Genomic DNA, 15,960 nt, shown 5'->3' with positions numbered 1-15,960 from the left:
TGCATGGAGAGTCCTGCCCTTGGGTGCATAGGATTGCTGCCAAGAAGAGGGTGGAGGGAGCTGCTTTAGCAGTGGAGTGGGGAGGGAGCCGAGGGGTTTCGAACATCCTCTGAGCTGGCACCAGGACTGAGCAGCCAAGAGCTAAGGCCGGGCCAACAGAACAGTCACAAAAAGCCCTGCTGTCTTCTGCCCTATCCAAAGGACAAGGCCCAGGCTTGGGGCTGCATCTTAAGCCCTGCCATTTTCTGTACCATCCATGATGCCAGCGACAAGTCTGGACACCACTGGGTGTTGTATGTGGGTCCTTGGCCACCTGAATTCATCTCACATTAGATGACGAGCAAACTAAGGGTCTGGAAACCATACACTAATGGGTGAAAGGGAGTGGGGTCTTTCAAGCTGGGGAGCAGAAGGCTAAGGGCAGCATGACAGTTATCTTCCAGCTTGTGACAAAGGATGACAAGTGAGGAAGGCATGCGAGGGGGTGCTTGGCAGGAGCTTGTTGCAGATGTTTGGACAGATGGATGGATGGACAGAAAGATGAGTGTATGGATAGATAGACAGATGGATGGACGGACAGATGGATGGACAGGCAGATGGATGGATGGATGGATGGATGGATGGATAGATGGATGGATGGATGGATGGATGGATGGATGGATGGATGGATGGATGGATGGATGGATGGATGGATGGACAGACAGATGGGTGGATGGATAGATGGACAGATGGATGGACGGACAGATAGATGGACAGACAGACGGATGGATGGATGGATGGATGGATGGATAGACAGACAGATGGACAGATGGATAGACAGACGGATGGAAGGATGGATGAATGGATGGATGGATGGATGGGTGAGCGGGTGGGCAGACAGACGGATGGGTGGATGGTTGTTTTGCCAGCTTGTGTCTTCTTGCTCTGCACGCAAGTGCCCCTTCCCAAGTTTCAGGGCCTGGTGTTCTGAAGCCCTTCCTGACTGTTTCTTATATCTGTCTTTGGTTGCCTCAGACACTTCGGCACGGACTCGCTCATCTGTGACTGTCATCTGAGGTGGGTCTCAGAATGGGCCAAAAATGCGTCAGTGAGACTAGCAGAGGAGACGGCGTGTGCGTACCCAGCAGCTCTGCGAGGCCAGCCTCTGCACAGCCTTCGAGAGGACCAGCTGACGTGTGGTGAGTTGGCTGCTGAAATGATTCCCCAATATATTTCCACAAAGCCCATCTGAGCTGCTCAAGCTTTCCACAAAACTAAATGTGTCTTGTCAGGCAGCCACAGGTGAGCTCCTTGTCCCAGGCAAGAAACCCTGCTTGTCAGTGGGTGGTGCTGGCCCACCCCCAGTGACTGTCCATCGCCTCTCCTCCTGAAGGCGGGGCTGCCTGGAAGGAAGTTTGGGCGGGAGTATTTCTTAGGAGGCACCTTGACAGCAGCTGTGACACACTGAGCATCCATCCATCACCTTTATGAAGCTGCAGAATGGGGAGGGGGAGCCCTAGGGGCTTCTGGGCAGGAAGCTCACTACATTTTCTACTGTCCAGGCAGAAAAGGCTCTGTGGGTCCAAGTGAGACAGCACTAATCTTGTCAGGAGCTTATTCAGCACAGCGCAGCGTCTCTCAAACACACAATGGTCATTCCACTGGCTTGGGGCAGGAGCCACGGAGGTGAGGGCATTGGGACAGTCAGACCTTGGGCAGTCCTTAGTGGTCTATGACAGCCTCAGGGGAGGCTCCTTGCCATCACTAGCACAGACCAGAGACCACCCACATCTTAGCAGGGGGTCAACAAGCATTGATGAAGTGCCTCCCAAGGGCCAGACTTGGTCTAGGTGCTGGGGAGGGGGCAGATCCGAGCAGAAGACGCTCTCTACTCTCAGGGAGCCTCCTTCTGGTGGACCTGAGGAAGGCAGAGCCCTTGGTGGCATGTCCTGGATGCCTCTGGGAAGGCCCTTCACCCTTCAATCAGAGGCAGAGGCCCCAGGGACTGAGGGTCCTGTCTAGGTATGAATTCCAAGGCTGAAATCATGGTCCAGTCCCAGAGCCCAGATCCCCTTCCCTCAGCCTATACATCCTGAGCCGCCTCCCCCAAGCCCTCTGTGAGTCTGGGGGCCTTGGTGGACCAGCCTGTGCCTACAGATGTGGATGCTGACAGACAGTGGCCCACCATGGGCCGAAGATTCGGGCTCTGTCTCCAGTGCTCAAGCAGGGACTTCCTCCCTCGGAAAGGAGGCCAAGGCTCCCCTGAGATGTCTGCGGCTGGCCCGAGGCTGGGCGCGTTCTCCTCACTTCAGAGACTCCTGGGCCATGAATGAATTTCGAGCCCATCTGGACCAGAACCTTTATGTTCCTCGTGAGGAGTCTGAGGCTCAGCTAGAGGCAGGACCCGGGTCCTCTGACCCTGAGCCAAGTGCCCTGTCTCTGCCCCCTTTCATGTGGTTGTGGCACCAGGGGGCTAAGCTAGCCTGCTTCCAGGATGGGCAGCTACGGTCATAACTCACCGCTGGGCACAGACGACTCCCCACATCGAGAAGCACTGAGGGGGGCAGCAGGGAGGCAGGTTAACTTGTGGCCTCAGCCTGGAGGGCCCTCCCGGCTCTCTGTCCTTGCTTTGGGTCTTGTCAATGATCCCCACACTTCTGGGGTGTATGAGCCCCTAGCTCCCCACACACCCTCCCTGCCATGGGTACCTCCAGAAGAACAGGGAGCTTGGAGATGGGCCCAGGAAATACAAAGCTCTCCAGGGGGCTCTAGAAGACTTCTCTGCAGAAGATGAGCTGTGTTGTTGCATCTGCTAATGAAATATTCACCGAGGAGTTGGAGAGGAATATTTCTCTGGTTAATTAAAGCGTTGTATCTTCAGGATCTGTAGTGCATGGCCGTCTCTTCTGCATTCCAGTCGTAGTCTTGGCCCTGGAGGCCTGGGGCATGTGGGCCAGGCAGCCTGGCAAAGTGAGTCCTACACTGGAAGGATGGATGACACCCCCAGGAAAATGAGCTGTGGTCACACTGTGGGCAGAGGGCCTCAGGGAGCCTCAGGACACAGCCTGTTCCTCCACAGGCCTGAGGCCAGACTGAAGCCAGATATTCCTAACTCCAGGCTCCGGGCTCTATCCACTGAGCCACCCAAGTGCCCAGTATCATGCCTGACTCCCTCAGGGAAGCCCAGAAAGTAGGACTGAGGGTCAAACTCAGACAGCTGGCCCCTACCCCAGAGAAGCCTCCCCCCCAAATATGGGGCATCAATCTATGGTGTACAATAGACCATTGGTATCTCTGGCAGCATGCCGTCCATGCCCAGGGGCTAGCCTGAATGCCTCCCATCACCTACAGTTCTTCCATGCATGCACCACATCTGCCTCAGACTGGAGGGGAGTCCCTGACCACAAGGAGACAGGCCATGCTGTCCCAGGGCTCCCCACTGTGTTCTGAGCCTGTGTCTGGTGGAAGTCACATGAGGATGGAGGACTTCAGTGAGCCCAGAGCACCCAGTCCTGGCAGGGGTGTGTGTGTGTGACAGCGGCTGAGTGGGAGCCAGTGCTCAAGGGAATGAGGGAGACAGTGACCACTCGCCCAGCTGCCTTCGATGGGCCTGTCCCTGGCCCCGGGGGAGCACTGCCCTCGGGGTGAAGCAGAGGCAGCAGGAAGAGGCCTCACAGGCCAGCTGTGGGCACAAAAGAAGCTGCAGGGGCCTCCAGAACCAGCCAGCTGCGGGGATGTCTCTGCAAGAAGCATCGAGAACAGCATTTGTGCCAAGGGCCCTTTAGCAGTTATAAGGCCCTGCTGTCCCTTTGAGGACCCCTGCAGAGAGGGATGAGTTCTAAATCCCACCAAGGAAGCCCTAACCCTCCACTGTCCCTGGAAGCCCTGGCTTCCAGCCAAACCCTGGACAGGGGCCTGGGCAGTGGAGGGGGGAGGGGGTCGGGATGTGGATTCATCATCTCCGGCTAACTGAGGCCTAATGGCATCCTACCAAGATGAAGGCACACCTACAAACCCTGGAAGCAGGTCAGTGCCCTTGCTCAGGTGTGCGGGCTCCTTTGAGGGGTGTCATACTGGGTAAAGGATGAGGTACCCCTGGGGCTGACGAGGTCATCCATTGCTGGGATGGTTGCATGAAACTGATGGGCCGGTTCTTCAATGAGCTCAACTGACACTGGGGGTTTTCTTTTTTCATGAACAAGAATTCATCATCTCTTCCTACCCCACCCCGATTGCCAAAAGGAAAAGCCGACCGCGAATACATATTGTCAGGGAAAGCCAACCCCAAATACACATTGTCAGGGAAAGCCAACCCCAAATACACATTGTCAGGGAAAGCCAACCCCAAATACACATTGTCAGGGAAAGCCAACCCCAAATACATACTGTCAGGGAAAGCCGACCCCGAAAACACATTGTCAGGGAAAGCCGACCCTTGGCCACTCCAAACAGAATGTGCAGCTCCTTCTGCAGCCTGGGCCCCTCCTGTCTCTGGCCGCAGTCACGGCTCCCACCCCAGGCTTTGAGTCTTTGGACCTTGTTTCTCTGGACAATGATGTCACGCAGGGTCTGTTGTTCTTTGTCTTTTGTTCTCTGAGGACCGTGACATCGGCAGGTGATGTCACGACTGGCGGTGACTTGGATTGAAGTGAGGGGTGGTTGTACCAGGTCACCCACCTCACTCTCTCCTCCAGAGCCAGATGTTGGCCAGGGCAGCTGGAGCTCACCCCCTGCAGGCCTTCTGAGCCTTCCCAAACCCACCCTTCCATCGTGTCTATCCCCACTGTGTGCCATTACACTCACCTGCCTACGTGTTCATCTCTGCCCGATTGGCAGGCACCCACTGGCATCCAGTTCTTGGGCCCCCAAGTGCCTGGCATGGGGTGCATTAAGTGAAGGCCTCTTGACTTGTCTTCTTGCTACAGAGAGCAACCGTCAGTATTTGTCTACACATGGGAACTTTTCCTCTTTCTCTGATGTCTTTGGGGTCTAGGCCTAGCAGTGGCTGCTTCTCCAAGGCTGTGATCAGCTCCGTGGGGCTGTGCCACCCCTTCTGGCTGCCCGTCATCCTGTCTTTGGAAACTTGTGGGGCCAAAACTTGGCCAACACCATCGTCGGATGCTCCTTCCCCAGAGCGAAAGAAAGGCATCTCGGCACCCAGAGAAAGGTGCTCAGGGACACATGGCAGCCAGGTGGAGAGGTGGGAGAGCCCCCCCCCCCGCCCCCTGCAGGCCTCAGAGTGGCTCCTCCCTCAACCTCCCCCAGGCAGCTGAAGAGCCCTGAGGGGCCAGGAAGTCTCAGGGATGCTTTTGTGTAACCACCCTGTTGCAGGAGCCCTGGGTCCCTTTGGCTGGAACTAACTCCCAGAGGTCCCCATGGTGCATTGGCAGAAGAAGAGGCCTCACTGGCCAGTTTCCTCTTGCGTGGGCCTCTTTTCTGTCAATGAAGTGGCATGGACAGTGTGCTGCCCCTCCCCCGCTGGGGTCATTTGCTGCAAGGATTGTTCCAGATGAACTGTTTCTCTTCTCATTCTAGGTGCTTGACTTGGCTTTTGCAAAAGGTTTTCAGTGTTGTGTAATGCAAATGACGAAATGTATCTCTCGATACAGTGGACAGAGTGCGGGTCTGAGAACCAGAAGGCCCAGGTCCAAGTGCCCCCACCCCCCAAGCTGTGAACTGCTCTGGGCTTTACCACAGGCCTCAGGCCAGACTCCCCCTGGGAGGGACTGAGCCACACCAGAAGTCACTGGGAGATGCTTGACACAGTGCAGAGAGCATGAACTTAGGGTTTTCTAAGTCAACGTTCAGCTGTAAGACTTGACACCATTGGCAAAGGCTGGCTACCCCCTAAGTCTGAATTGTAAAGAAAGTGTGACTGAGTTGGTGGTGGGGAGCATCTCACAGCGAGTCTAGACACTGCCCCTGTCCCAGTATCTCTGTCTCTGCTGGGCTAAAAGCTCTTCTCCTTGGCAGAGGGGTACAAAAGACCTCCTGCCACGCTCCCCCTTCCTTTCTCCTCACCCTCCCCCCACCCCCCTCGTCTCTCTCCTCTCCCCTCTCTCCTTCCCTCCCCCCCATTGTCTCTGTCTCTCCCTCTCCCTCTCCCTCTCCTTCCCTCCCCCGCCTCTCTCAGTGATGAGACTCTTCATATTCAGCCCCTGTATTCATTTTTTTTTTTTTAGTGAGGCAATTGGGGTTAAGTGACTTGCCCAGGGTCACACAGCTAGTATGTGTTAAGTGTTAAGTGTCTGAGGCCACATTTGAACTCAGGTCCTCCTGAATCCCCGGCCAGTGCTTTATCCACTGCGCCACCTAGCTGCACCCCCGTGTATTCATTTTTAATCTCAGCTGCCTAGGGGCAGCTGTTGCTCTAAGCTTAATTTCTTCTAGTGGCCTTCCTTCCCCGGAGGTCGGTGCCCTTAGTCTCTCTGATATCAGGCTACTGTTTGATCCTGTTGAGGTCTCACCACTTGGTCTGTTCCCAGAGTTGAATGTTCTATCTTTAATCACTGTGAAACAATCTCAATGCACTTTGCTCTGTTAAGCCCATTTGTGTGGCCCAGGGACTGTGTCTCCAGCACTTTGTTATTTTCAGACAAGTAAAGAAAATGGGTTGATGCTCCTGTGCCCACACCCATCAGCTTCTCCTGGTTAGCTGTTGCTCATTTCAGCACCAAGTGGTCAGTGGCTACTAGGACAGACCCAGGAGCTCTGAGAGATGCCCAGGGCCCAGCGTCCAGCTGGGATGACCAGGGTCATCCTGCTGAATGTGACACATGAGGCTGACAGAGGAGGGAGCTGAGGCACATGTGGTAGGTGGGCAGGTGGGCTGGCCCATGGTGCCCCGAGTCAGGGATGCCCAGCTATCCTGAAGCCAGGGTGTCCAAAGTGACAAGTGAATAATGAGCAGCAAAGACAGAGAAAGGAGTAGAGCCAGACCCTGCCCATGACCACTTTGCCAGGAATGAGTGGGTCTGATGCCATCTCTGGGAGTCGCTGCCTCCTCCTCCTGGGAGGCTCCCTCTTTTAGTCCGTCCAGCAGAGCCACAGCTCTGATAATTATTTAATCAATGAAGAAGTTAGAGAAGTGCCTGGAGATAATTGTTTGCAATCAAATCACACCATTGAGAGAAGAAGGAAGAGCTAAATATAGCCCAATCGGTGACTCTGGAGGTGCTCCAGAGCCCCTCTCCTGCTGCCAGGCTCTGCTTGTGGGGGAGGCCCTGGGGCTGCTGCTGCTCTCACCAGCTCTAGCCTGGACCCCAGTCAGAGGAGGGAGGGGCTCAGGTGTCCTCCTCCTGTCCTCTCCTGCCCAAGGTCAGACGGCCACCCAAAGCCAGCTGAAGCCTGGGGCCCCCAGTGCCCTCTCACAAGATCCTCTGAGGGTGGACATCTTGGCATTTCCCACAAACCCACCCAAAGATGGAGAGAGGGCTCCACACCCCACCAGGCCTTCATGAACCCTGCAATTGGGCACAGACTCTGAATGAAGGCCCTCATCACAGTGGGCATCACTGTACAGAGTACATCTGCAGATGACAGGGTTGGGGAGGAAGAGCTTGGGTCCATGTCTTATGTACTCAAATGACAGGGAATTGTGGATTGTATTTTTGTTTTGTTTTGTTTTGTTTTTTGGTTTTTTGGTGAGGCAGTGGGGGTTAAGTGACTTGCCCAGGGTCACACAGCTAGTAAGTGTCAAGCGTCTGAGGCCGGATTTGAACTCAAGTCCTCCTGACTCCAGGGCCGTTGCTCTATCCACTGTGCCACCTAGCTGCCCCCTATGGATTGTGTTTTAAGAGTGTGGATCCATGGGGCAGCTAGGTGGCACAGTGGATAGAGCAACGGCCCTGGAGTCAGGAGGACCTGAGTTCAAATCTGGCCTCAGACGCTTGACACTTACTAGCTGTGTGACCCTGGGCAAGTCACTTAACCCCAGTTGCTTCACAAAAAAAGAATGTGGAGCCGTAGGGTGACCATTTCCTTATGAATGAAGCAGAGGGAGCCGGTCACTCAGCCAGACTCCCTGTGGCTGCCCCAGCGCTTTGACCACCCTGGCTCTCTTCAGTGCTCTCTCCTCAGGGGCCTGTTCTGACTAATTGCTTCTGCTTCCTGCTGGGTGTCATATCTCTAAGGGGACAAAGAATCCTTCTGGCCAAGGAGAGAGGAGGAATGATGCCCACACAGAGATGGGCTATTTCTGTAGCTCTCTCTCTTCTTGGCCATCAGAAGTCACAGGCTCGGCTCTTCTCTACTCTGGCTGGGTCCCCTTCAGTATGTCTCACTCTTTGGGAGGACTGCCTTCCTCCAATTCACCAGATTGTCACAGAATTTCTTTATACGTTTTACCAGGTGCAGCTCTTCTCTTACCTGTCCCGCATCTTCTATGATTTCATCAGTTGGATGGGGCAGGGAGATCCATCCATCAAGCATGTTCTGGTTACCCTCTCCCACACCCCATGCCTGCCTCCTCCACACACACATAAGCATTAGCAGCTCCAGAATTGCAGCTGATTCCCTGAAAGGCCAGTGCTTCCCTAACAATGCAGACAAGTGAACAGCCTGTCCTGTCTCCCCACAGCCGGGCCGCTGGAACTGCCGCTGTTTCAGCTGATTCCATCACAGAGCCAAGTGGTCTTCCATGGGGACCACCTGCCATTCCAGTGTACCGCCACCCTGGTTGACAACACAACGCAGGCTCATTGGTACCACAATGGCCGATTGATTGAAACGGATGAAGCCCGGGGCATGTTTGTGAAGGAGAGCGTCATCCATGACTGCAGCCTGATCACCCGGTAAGAGCAGCAGCCAGGGGTCCTGGGGCATCCTCGAGAATCTCTCCACAAATCAAGGGCTGCATCCCTTGTACACAAAGTGTGATGAGCCGATGTCTCCTTCCTGTGAAACTTGAGATGGTGAGATGGGATTGTACAGGGAGCAGCCTTGGGTGGAACCTGCATCTACAGGAACAAAATGCTCTAATAGAGACTGGGGACTTGAGCCAGACTCAGGTTGTCCTTACTAATAGATGGGGTGAGTTGGTTAACGTGATGTAAGTCTTTCCTGGGGGACTTGGAACCACACTCCCCCACACCAGCATCCAATCAGGGCCTTCTATAACCTGCATTCCTAAAGCTCTCCTTGAGATCAGAGTTCACTTAAATGGGATTCTCTTCATTCAGAGATATTCCACACCTTTGAAAGTGCAGCCAATCATAAAGAGCCCTTTATTCGACATGCCTGGCTCTGCTTATGTTTATGATGGAATGAGAGGTTTGCAAATCTGGGTAAAGGAAAAGGCATGAGAACTCACTCCCGATTTTGTCCTGTGTGGGTATTTGGGGTTTGATGCTGGGGCAGCTGGCACCAGACAATCAGGAGAATAGATAATGCAGAGAAGCACATGCATCACTGGTTCACATAGTTTGTGGTTGTGTTGTTTCTTACAAATGAGCATTTCTTAGTGGTGGGGGGGAATCACCCCTTTTCAGGGCCCATTAGCATCCTTGCTGGCATCCCAAATAATTCAGGAATGAAAAACCCTTCTAAATATTGTTTTCTGGGCTCCCTGTGCCTAAGAGAAGGGATCAACTTCATTTGCAATTTATTTAATTTCCTAAATTATATCTTTAGCTGAGCAATTAATGAGCTTAAAAGTTCTTGCTTCACGTGGAAGAAGAAATTTGCTGCTACACCATCGACATCTCCCAAGATTGTTTTATTCCTAAGGTCCCTTTGGGTGAGGTGCCCCATATGCCATTCATTTCCATCATCTGGAATGCACAGAGGTGACTCATGGCTGAGCCTGTTCATTTACCTTCCCCAATCAGAGGCCAGACCCAAATGGCTGATGGCCAAGAGGTTCACCACGATTAGTCTGGCGGTGCCCCCAGCATCAGTGCCAAGGTACTGATTTAGGATTTTCTTGTTCCAGGATGAGAAAAACCGCACAGAAATCTGCTCTCCCTACTGAGTCCTCTTCCCCAGCACATTAAAATTCAGAGACTTCAGAATTAATGTTACAGGAGCAGGTTTTTAGCACATTAAACAACATTATCTTGTGATTGTAAAATCAAGCTCCCCTCTGTGTGTGGGGGGGGGAGGGGAGGCCATACATGCAGCTTATTAAACTCTGACTGAAGCTTCATTTCAACAATATAAAACCTAATCTGCAACTTTAGCTTCCCTCCTCAAGGCCTGTGAACAAATGAATAATTCCTCTTCGCCTGTTCTGACCCAAAGGCTGGCTGCTCTGTATTGGCCATCTGGCCACAATGACACTGCCTAAGGAGGAAGCCCATGTAGCCAACAATAACTGAGGCCCCTCACACTTCTTCCCCTGTGGCCCAAATGGGAGATGCTCCATCTCCTCTGAGCCCCAAGGGCAAAGGTGAGGGTAGGGAGGGGTTACAAGGCCCTCCCTTATGAAAGGGACCAGAGCTCATGTGGACCAGTCTGGGTCCTAAGGGAGCCTGACCTCTCCAAAAGGTTGAGCTTCTTCAGCATCCCCCAACACCCCAGGGAAGAGCATTTACATCTGAAGTTTGGCCCATGCCTAGAGTCTTCTCATAGAGTTCCGAGATTATAGTCAGGAAGACCTGAGTTCAAATTCTGTCTCTGATACTTAGCAGATGTATTATCCTGAGTAAGTCAGTCCCCCTCTCTGGGCCTTAGCTTTCTCATCTCTAAAATGTGGAGGGTTGAACTAGATTGTCTCTGTGATCCCTCTAGCCCTAAATTGATGATCCTGTGATATGATGATGCTACAATTAAAAAGGCATTCAGTGCTCGATTTTGACTAGGTATGTTGTTGTCATTTCAGGTGTGTCCAACTTGTCATGACCCCTTTAGGAATTTCTTGGCAAAGATACTAGAGCGGTTTGCCATTTTCTTCTCTGATCCATTTTACAAATGAGGAAACTGAGGCAAACAGGGTGAAGTGACTTGCCCAGGGTCACACAGCTGGGAAGTGTCTGAGGCTAGATTTGAACTCAGAAATATGTCTTCCTGACTCCAGGCCTGGCACTCTATCCACTGTGGTGCCCCCTAGCTGCCCACCAGGTATAGGACAGTTATATATTTCCTCCATGCCAAAGGAATTCTTAAAAACAAGACTCATAAACATGCACTGACAATGACTTAAAACCAGAAACAATAACTCATAACTCCTATTACACTCCCAGGAGACTGCTTGCAACCTCAAAATGCAGAGCATGCCACTTTCAGGACCTTGGACAGCATTCTCACCAACACCTTGATTCTGAGCTATGTGAATAACCCTTCTAAGGCTCCTGCCTTCTGGCAACCCAGGCAGTATTTGGGGCATTCTCCCATTGCTGATCATTGAAGGGGGTAGTTGTTGAAAGCGTTCTTGCTACCAGCCCACTTTGATTGGAGACTTCAGTAACTTCCAAGCTCCTCAGGCAGCCACTCCCCAAAAGCCCATGTCTCATGATCACTCATCACTCTCACATTAAGTGGGAGAGGCACCCAGGGCCAAATCCTGTCTGCTTTCACTACCACATATGAGCAGCCACAGAAGCTGGGGATGGGAGGGGAGAAAGAGAGGGGTGAGCTTCTGCCCCAGTCATAGGCAGCCCAAAAGAAAGACTCAGATGCAGGGAGAAGGAGGGTAGTGCTTCCTTGTAAGTTCTCCTGAGTGAACTAGCCTTCCTAGCTTAGTGGTGGATCCTTTTTGTGAGGCAGCTCCCTCCCCTCCCTGCCTTCATGGAAACCAAAGGACAACTGTATCATCTCAATGTACTTCTGTTCTGGGCACATAGATCCCCAGTAGTGGCCAAGGGAACTCAGCCCAGCTCCATGCATGCTTCATGGTGCATTCCTGTCAGAGCACATGTGGGCAGTGAGGGGCAAATGGAGGAGAGCAGACATGGTCACCCCCCCACACACACACCTATTGAATCAGCCTGTGCATGTATTCACAGGTGTTTGTTTCAAGGTAACACAGGTAAGATGTGGAACTGGACTTGGTGAATCCCCATTACAATCTCTTTGGCCAGGGAGAATACTCTGATAGCATTTCTGACCATTGTGACCTTCTCATCAGTTAACATTGCTAGACCTTCACTGTCAATCCACTGAACAAAACTATTTATTGTGTAAATTAGTGGTGCCTCAATTGATTTATCCATTCCTACAGATACACTGTCCTTTCAGATGCCCGTACTTAAAGGGCTCCTATTTTTGTCCTTCCAAAGAACCCAATTTATTAAGAGTCTGATTAGTTCAGAAAGATTCACTTCCAACCAAAGAATTTGGAAGAGAATCCTCAATGGGGCTTTGATGTGAAGCAAGGAATGATGAAGTCTGTGCACAAACCTATGTTGTGATTCCTGCATTATCACTGCACTGATGACAGGAAATTGGGGGCTTATTTCACTCCAATCTCAATGCCCAGCTGGGGCGCTGACATATGGGAAAAGTTGCCAAGTTCAGCCTGAGTGAAAACAGGCACCATGATTGCAGACAGGATGGAAGGAAGCCATGGGTGCAAACTACCATGTTTCCTGATGGTAAAAATGGTGCTTTGTTGGTGTAGCCTTTGGCTGGAGGAAGGATGCTGAATTAAAATACTTGGTACGTGAATTGTGCCAGGGAACAAAGGGCAGGGATTTTGGGTAAGAGCCATTCAACTAAAGATTGGGTTTGTAAAGGATTTGGATCCTATGAGCATCCAAAGTCATCTCCAAACTCTATGGAGTCAGAAGGCCCTTGGGTGTGAAGCCACCTGAGTCTGAGCCTTGTTCACTGCTTTGAGGAGTCAGTATCAGACAATGTCATTTAGATTTGAATCTTCCCTGGATTGCATGGTGCTGAGGCACAGTTTCTATGCTGTGTGCAGATGTTTCAGAAACTCTGATGAAACCCTTCCTGCCAATCATTACTGTCCTTGAAGAATGTGAAGAATGCCCCAGAAAGAACCTAGATGGAAATGAAACTCCTAGACAGGAGTAAAGGAAGTGCCTGCTTTCCGGTGTTTAATTAAACAATGATTGCTATCCTGGGCATTGCACCAACTTGATCGTAACAGATCACCATCACGATACCTCCCAGCCAATGTAGGATTTGGTGTGCAGAGCATTCCATATGGGCAGGGGCTGGGCCTAGGGTGGGATGAGGGAGACAAAAAGAGAGGAACAGAGAGACTGAGAGAGAGACAGAAAGAGGAACAAACACAAATAGAGAGAGTGAGGGCGACCGGGACAAAGAGAGCTCAGATTAGATTCTACACGGAAGTTGTGCCCAATTGGAAGCTTTGAGGACACAGGTAGTGCTTTTCTTAATGCCACCCATCCAAGGCCAGGGCTTTAGAAGAGAAGAGATGGTGTGGGAGGTACACAACTGTTTTAGAAGATGCCCAATTATGTCAAGAATTAGATTTCTGGAACCCAGCTCAGAGTATCCAAAGGGCAGGCTTCAGGACAAGGAAGGAATGCACCTCACAAAGGGTATTTCCCCCTCCTAGAATTTGGCAAATCTAATTAGGATTAGATTTCCAAAGGACAAATGGGAGAGAGAAAACTGCTCATGGTGATCTCATCAACCAGGACTAAGAACCAGTGTTTACAATATGGGAAGAAGAAGAAGGAGAAGGAAGAGAAGGAAGAGGAGGAGCAGGATGAGGAAGAAGAGGAGGAAAAGAAAGAATGAAAGGAGTCAAGCACCTCAGATATTTCCAGGAGACAAAATCCAAGAAAGAAGTCACTCAGGTGACTGTCCACAAATGCATCAAGAGCAGATAACACAGCAGGAGGCTGCTCTTGCTCTTGTCATATTAGCCAATATGATAGGTGCCAAGTGGTACCTCAGAGTTGTTTTAATTTGTATTTCTCTAATCAATAGTGATTTAGAGCATTTTTTTCATATTTCTTCATCAGAAAACTGCCTGTTCATATCCTTTGACCATTTCTCAATTGGGGAATGACTTGGATTCTTATAAATTTGATTTAGTTCCTGATATATTTTAGAAATGAGGCCTTTATCAGAAGTACTGGCCATAAAAATTGTTTCCCAGCTTTCTGTTTCCCTTCTAATTTTGGATTCATTGCTTCTGTTTGTACAAAAACTTTTTAGTTTAATGTAATCAAAATCATCCATTTTGCATTTCATAATAATCTCTATCTCTTGTTTGGTCATAAACTGTTCTCCTTGCCAAAAATCTGAGAGGTACACTATTCCTTCCTCTCCTAATTTACCTATGGTATCACCTTTTATGCCTAAATCAGGTATCCATTTTCACCTTATTTTAGTATAAGGTGTAAGATGTTGCTCTATGACTAATTTCTGCCATACTCTCTTCCAGTTTCCCAGCAGTTTTTGTCAAATACTGAGTTCCTGTCCCAGTAGCTGGCATCTTTGGGTTTATCAAGCAGTACATTACTAAAGTAATTCACTTCCAACCAAAGAATTTGGAAGAGAATCCTCAATGGGGCTTTGTGTCTCCTTTGCCTAGTCTATTCCATTGATCCTCCACTCTATTTCTTAGCCAGTACCAGATAGTTTTGATGACTGCCCCTTTATAGTAGAGCTTCAGATTTGGGATGGCTAACCCACCTTCCTGTGCATTTTTTTCATCAGTTCCCTTGATATTCTTGACCTTTTGTTTCTCCAGATGAATTTTGTTATTATTTTTTCTAGCTCTATAAAATAATTTTTAGGTAGTCTGATTGGTATGGCACTGAATAGGTAAATTAATTTAGGTAGAATTGTCATTTTATTATATTAGCTCAGCCTATCCATGAGCAATTGATATTTTTCCAATTATTTAGATCTGATTTGATTTGTGTGAAAAGTGTTTTATAATTATGTTCATAGAGTTCCTGGCAAGTAGTCTCCCAAGTATTTTATATTGTCTACTGTGATAAAATAATGGGATTTAGCAGATACTCAAAGACCCACCTGGAAATTAATCTGGACTGATTGAATCAAGTGAGAGTGATTGACTGCTGATTAGCCTACCTCAAATTAACTGGATTGTAATCACACCTGGCTAGCCCTTAAGAAGATATTGTTCTTAGAAGCTAGACTGTGAACTCAATTTGAGAACACCTTCAAAACCAATTAATTTGGATGATGCCAACCAATCAGTGTGTAAGGACCACCTCTGTTCCAGACCTATAAAAAGCTTCCACAATCAGTTTGCTGGGGAGTTTGTGGTTGAAGCAGGCTGGTGGTGGAGGACTTGAGGAGGAACAGATCAGTCTGGAACTCTAGACTAGGTAGGCTTTCTTTTTCTTAATTTTCTGAACTCCATGTGAATACCTGTATACTTTTAATAAATATTTAATGACCAAAGACTGGTACTGAAGCTTTTTAATTTAAGGTGATCACACAATATAGATTGTAAACATCACACTACTCTACCTTAAATGAAATTTCTCTTTCTGACTCTTGTTGCTGGACTTTGTTGGTCATGTATAGGAATGCTGATGATTTATGTGGATTTATTTTATATTCTGTTACTTCACTAAATTTAATTGTTTCAAGTAATTTTTGAGTTGATTCTCTAGGATTCTCTAAGTATACCATCATATCATCTGCAAAGTGTGATAGTTTTGTTTCCTCCTTGCCTATTCTAATTCCTTTAATTCCTTCTTCTTCTCTGATTGCTAAAGCTAACATTTCTATAGAATAATATTGAATAAGAGAGATGATAATGGACATCCCTGTTTCACCCCTGATCTTATTGGGAAGGCCTCTAACTTATCTCCATTACATATAATGCTTGCTGATGATTTTAGGTAGATACTGCTTATTATTTTAAGGAAAGCTCCACCTATTCCTAAGCTCTCTAGTGTTTTTATTAGGAATGGGTGCTATATTTTGCCAAAAGCTTTCTCTACATCTATTGAGATAATCATATGATTTTGTTTAGTTTTCTTATTGATGTGGTTGATTATGTTGATCGTTTTCCTAATGTTGAACCAGCCCTGCATTCCCGGTATAAATCCCACCTGGTTATAG

The 15,960-nt window shown here is 49.5% G+C and overlaps 1 protein-coding gene across 1 annotated transcript in view; it reads left to right on the top strand.

Moving 5' to 3' along the window:
• Positions 1–15,960, top strand: part of ADGRA1 (adhesion G protein-coupled receptor A1) — a 299,237-nt gene that overhangs the window by 115,738 nt on the left and 167,539 nt on the right. Inside the window, exons 6-7 of the mRNA XM_043988669.1 lie at positions 1,015–1,178; positions 8,558–8,771. Coding sequence (XP_043844604.1) covers positions 1,015–1,178; positions 8,558–8,771 — 378 coding nt within the window. The remainder of the gene's footprint in view (positions 1–1,014; positions 1,179–8,557; positions 8,772–15,960) is intronic.

Source organism: Dromiciops gliroides, chromosome 2 (assembly GCF_019393635.1).
Source record: "Dromiciops gliroides isolate mDroGli1 chromosome 2, mDroGli1.pri, whole genome shotgun sequence".
NCBI classification, from domain to species: domain Eukaryota; kingdom Metazoa; phylum Chordata; class Mammalia; order Microbiotheria; family Microbiotheriidae; genus Dromiciops; species Dromiciops gliroides.
The sequence above is the reverse complement of the archived record's forward strand: the minus strand, read 5'-3'. Positions and strand labels throughout refer to the sequence as shown.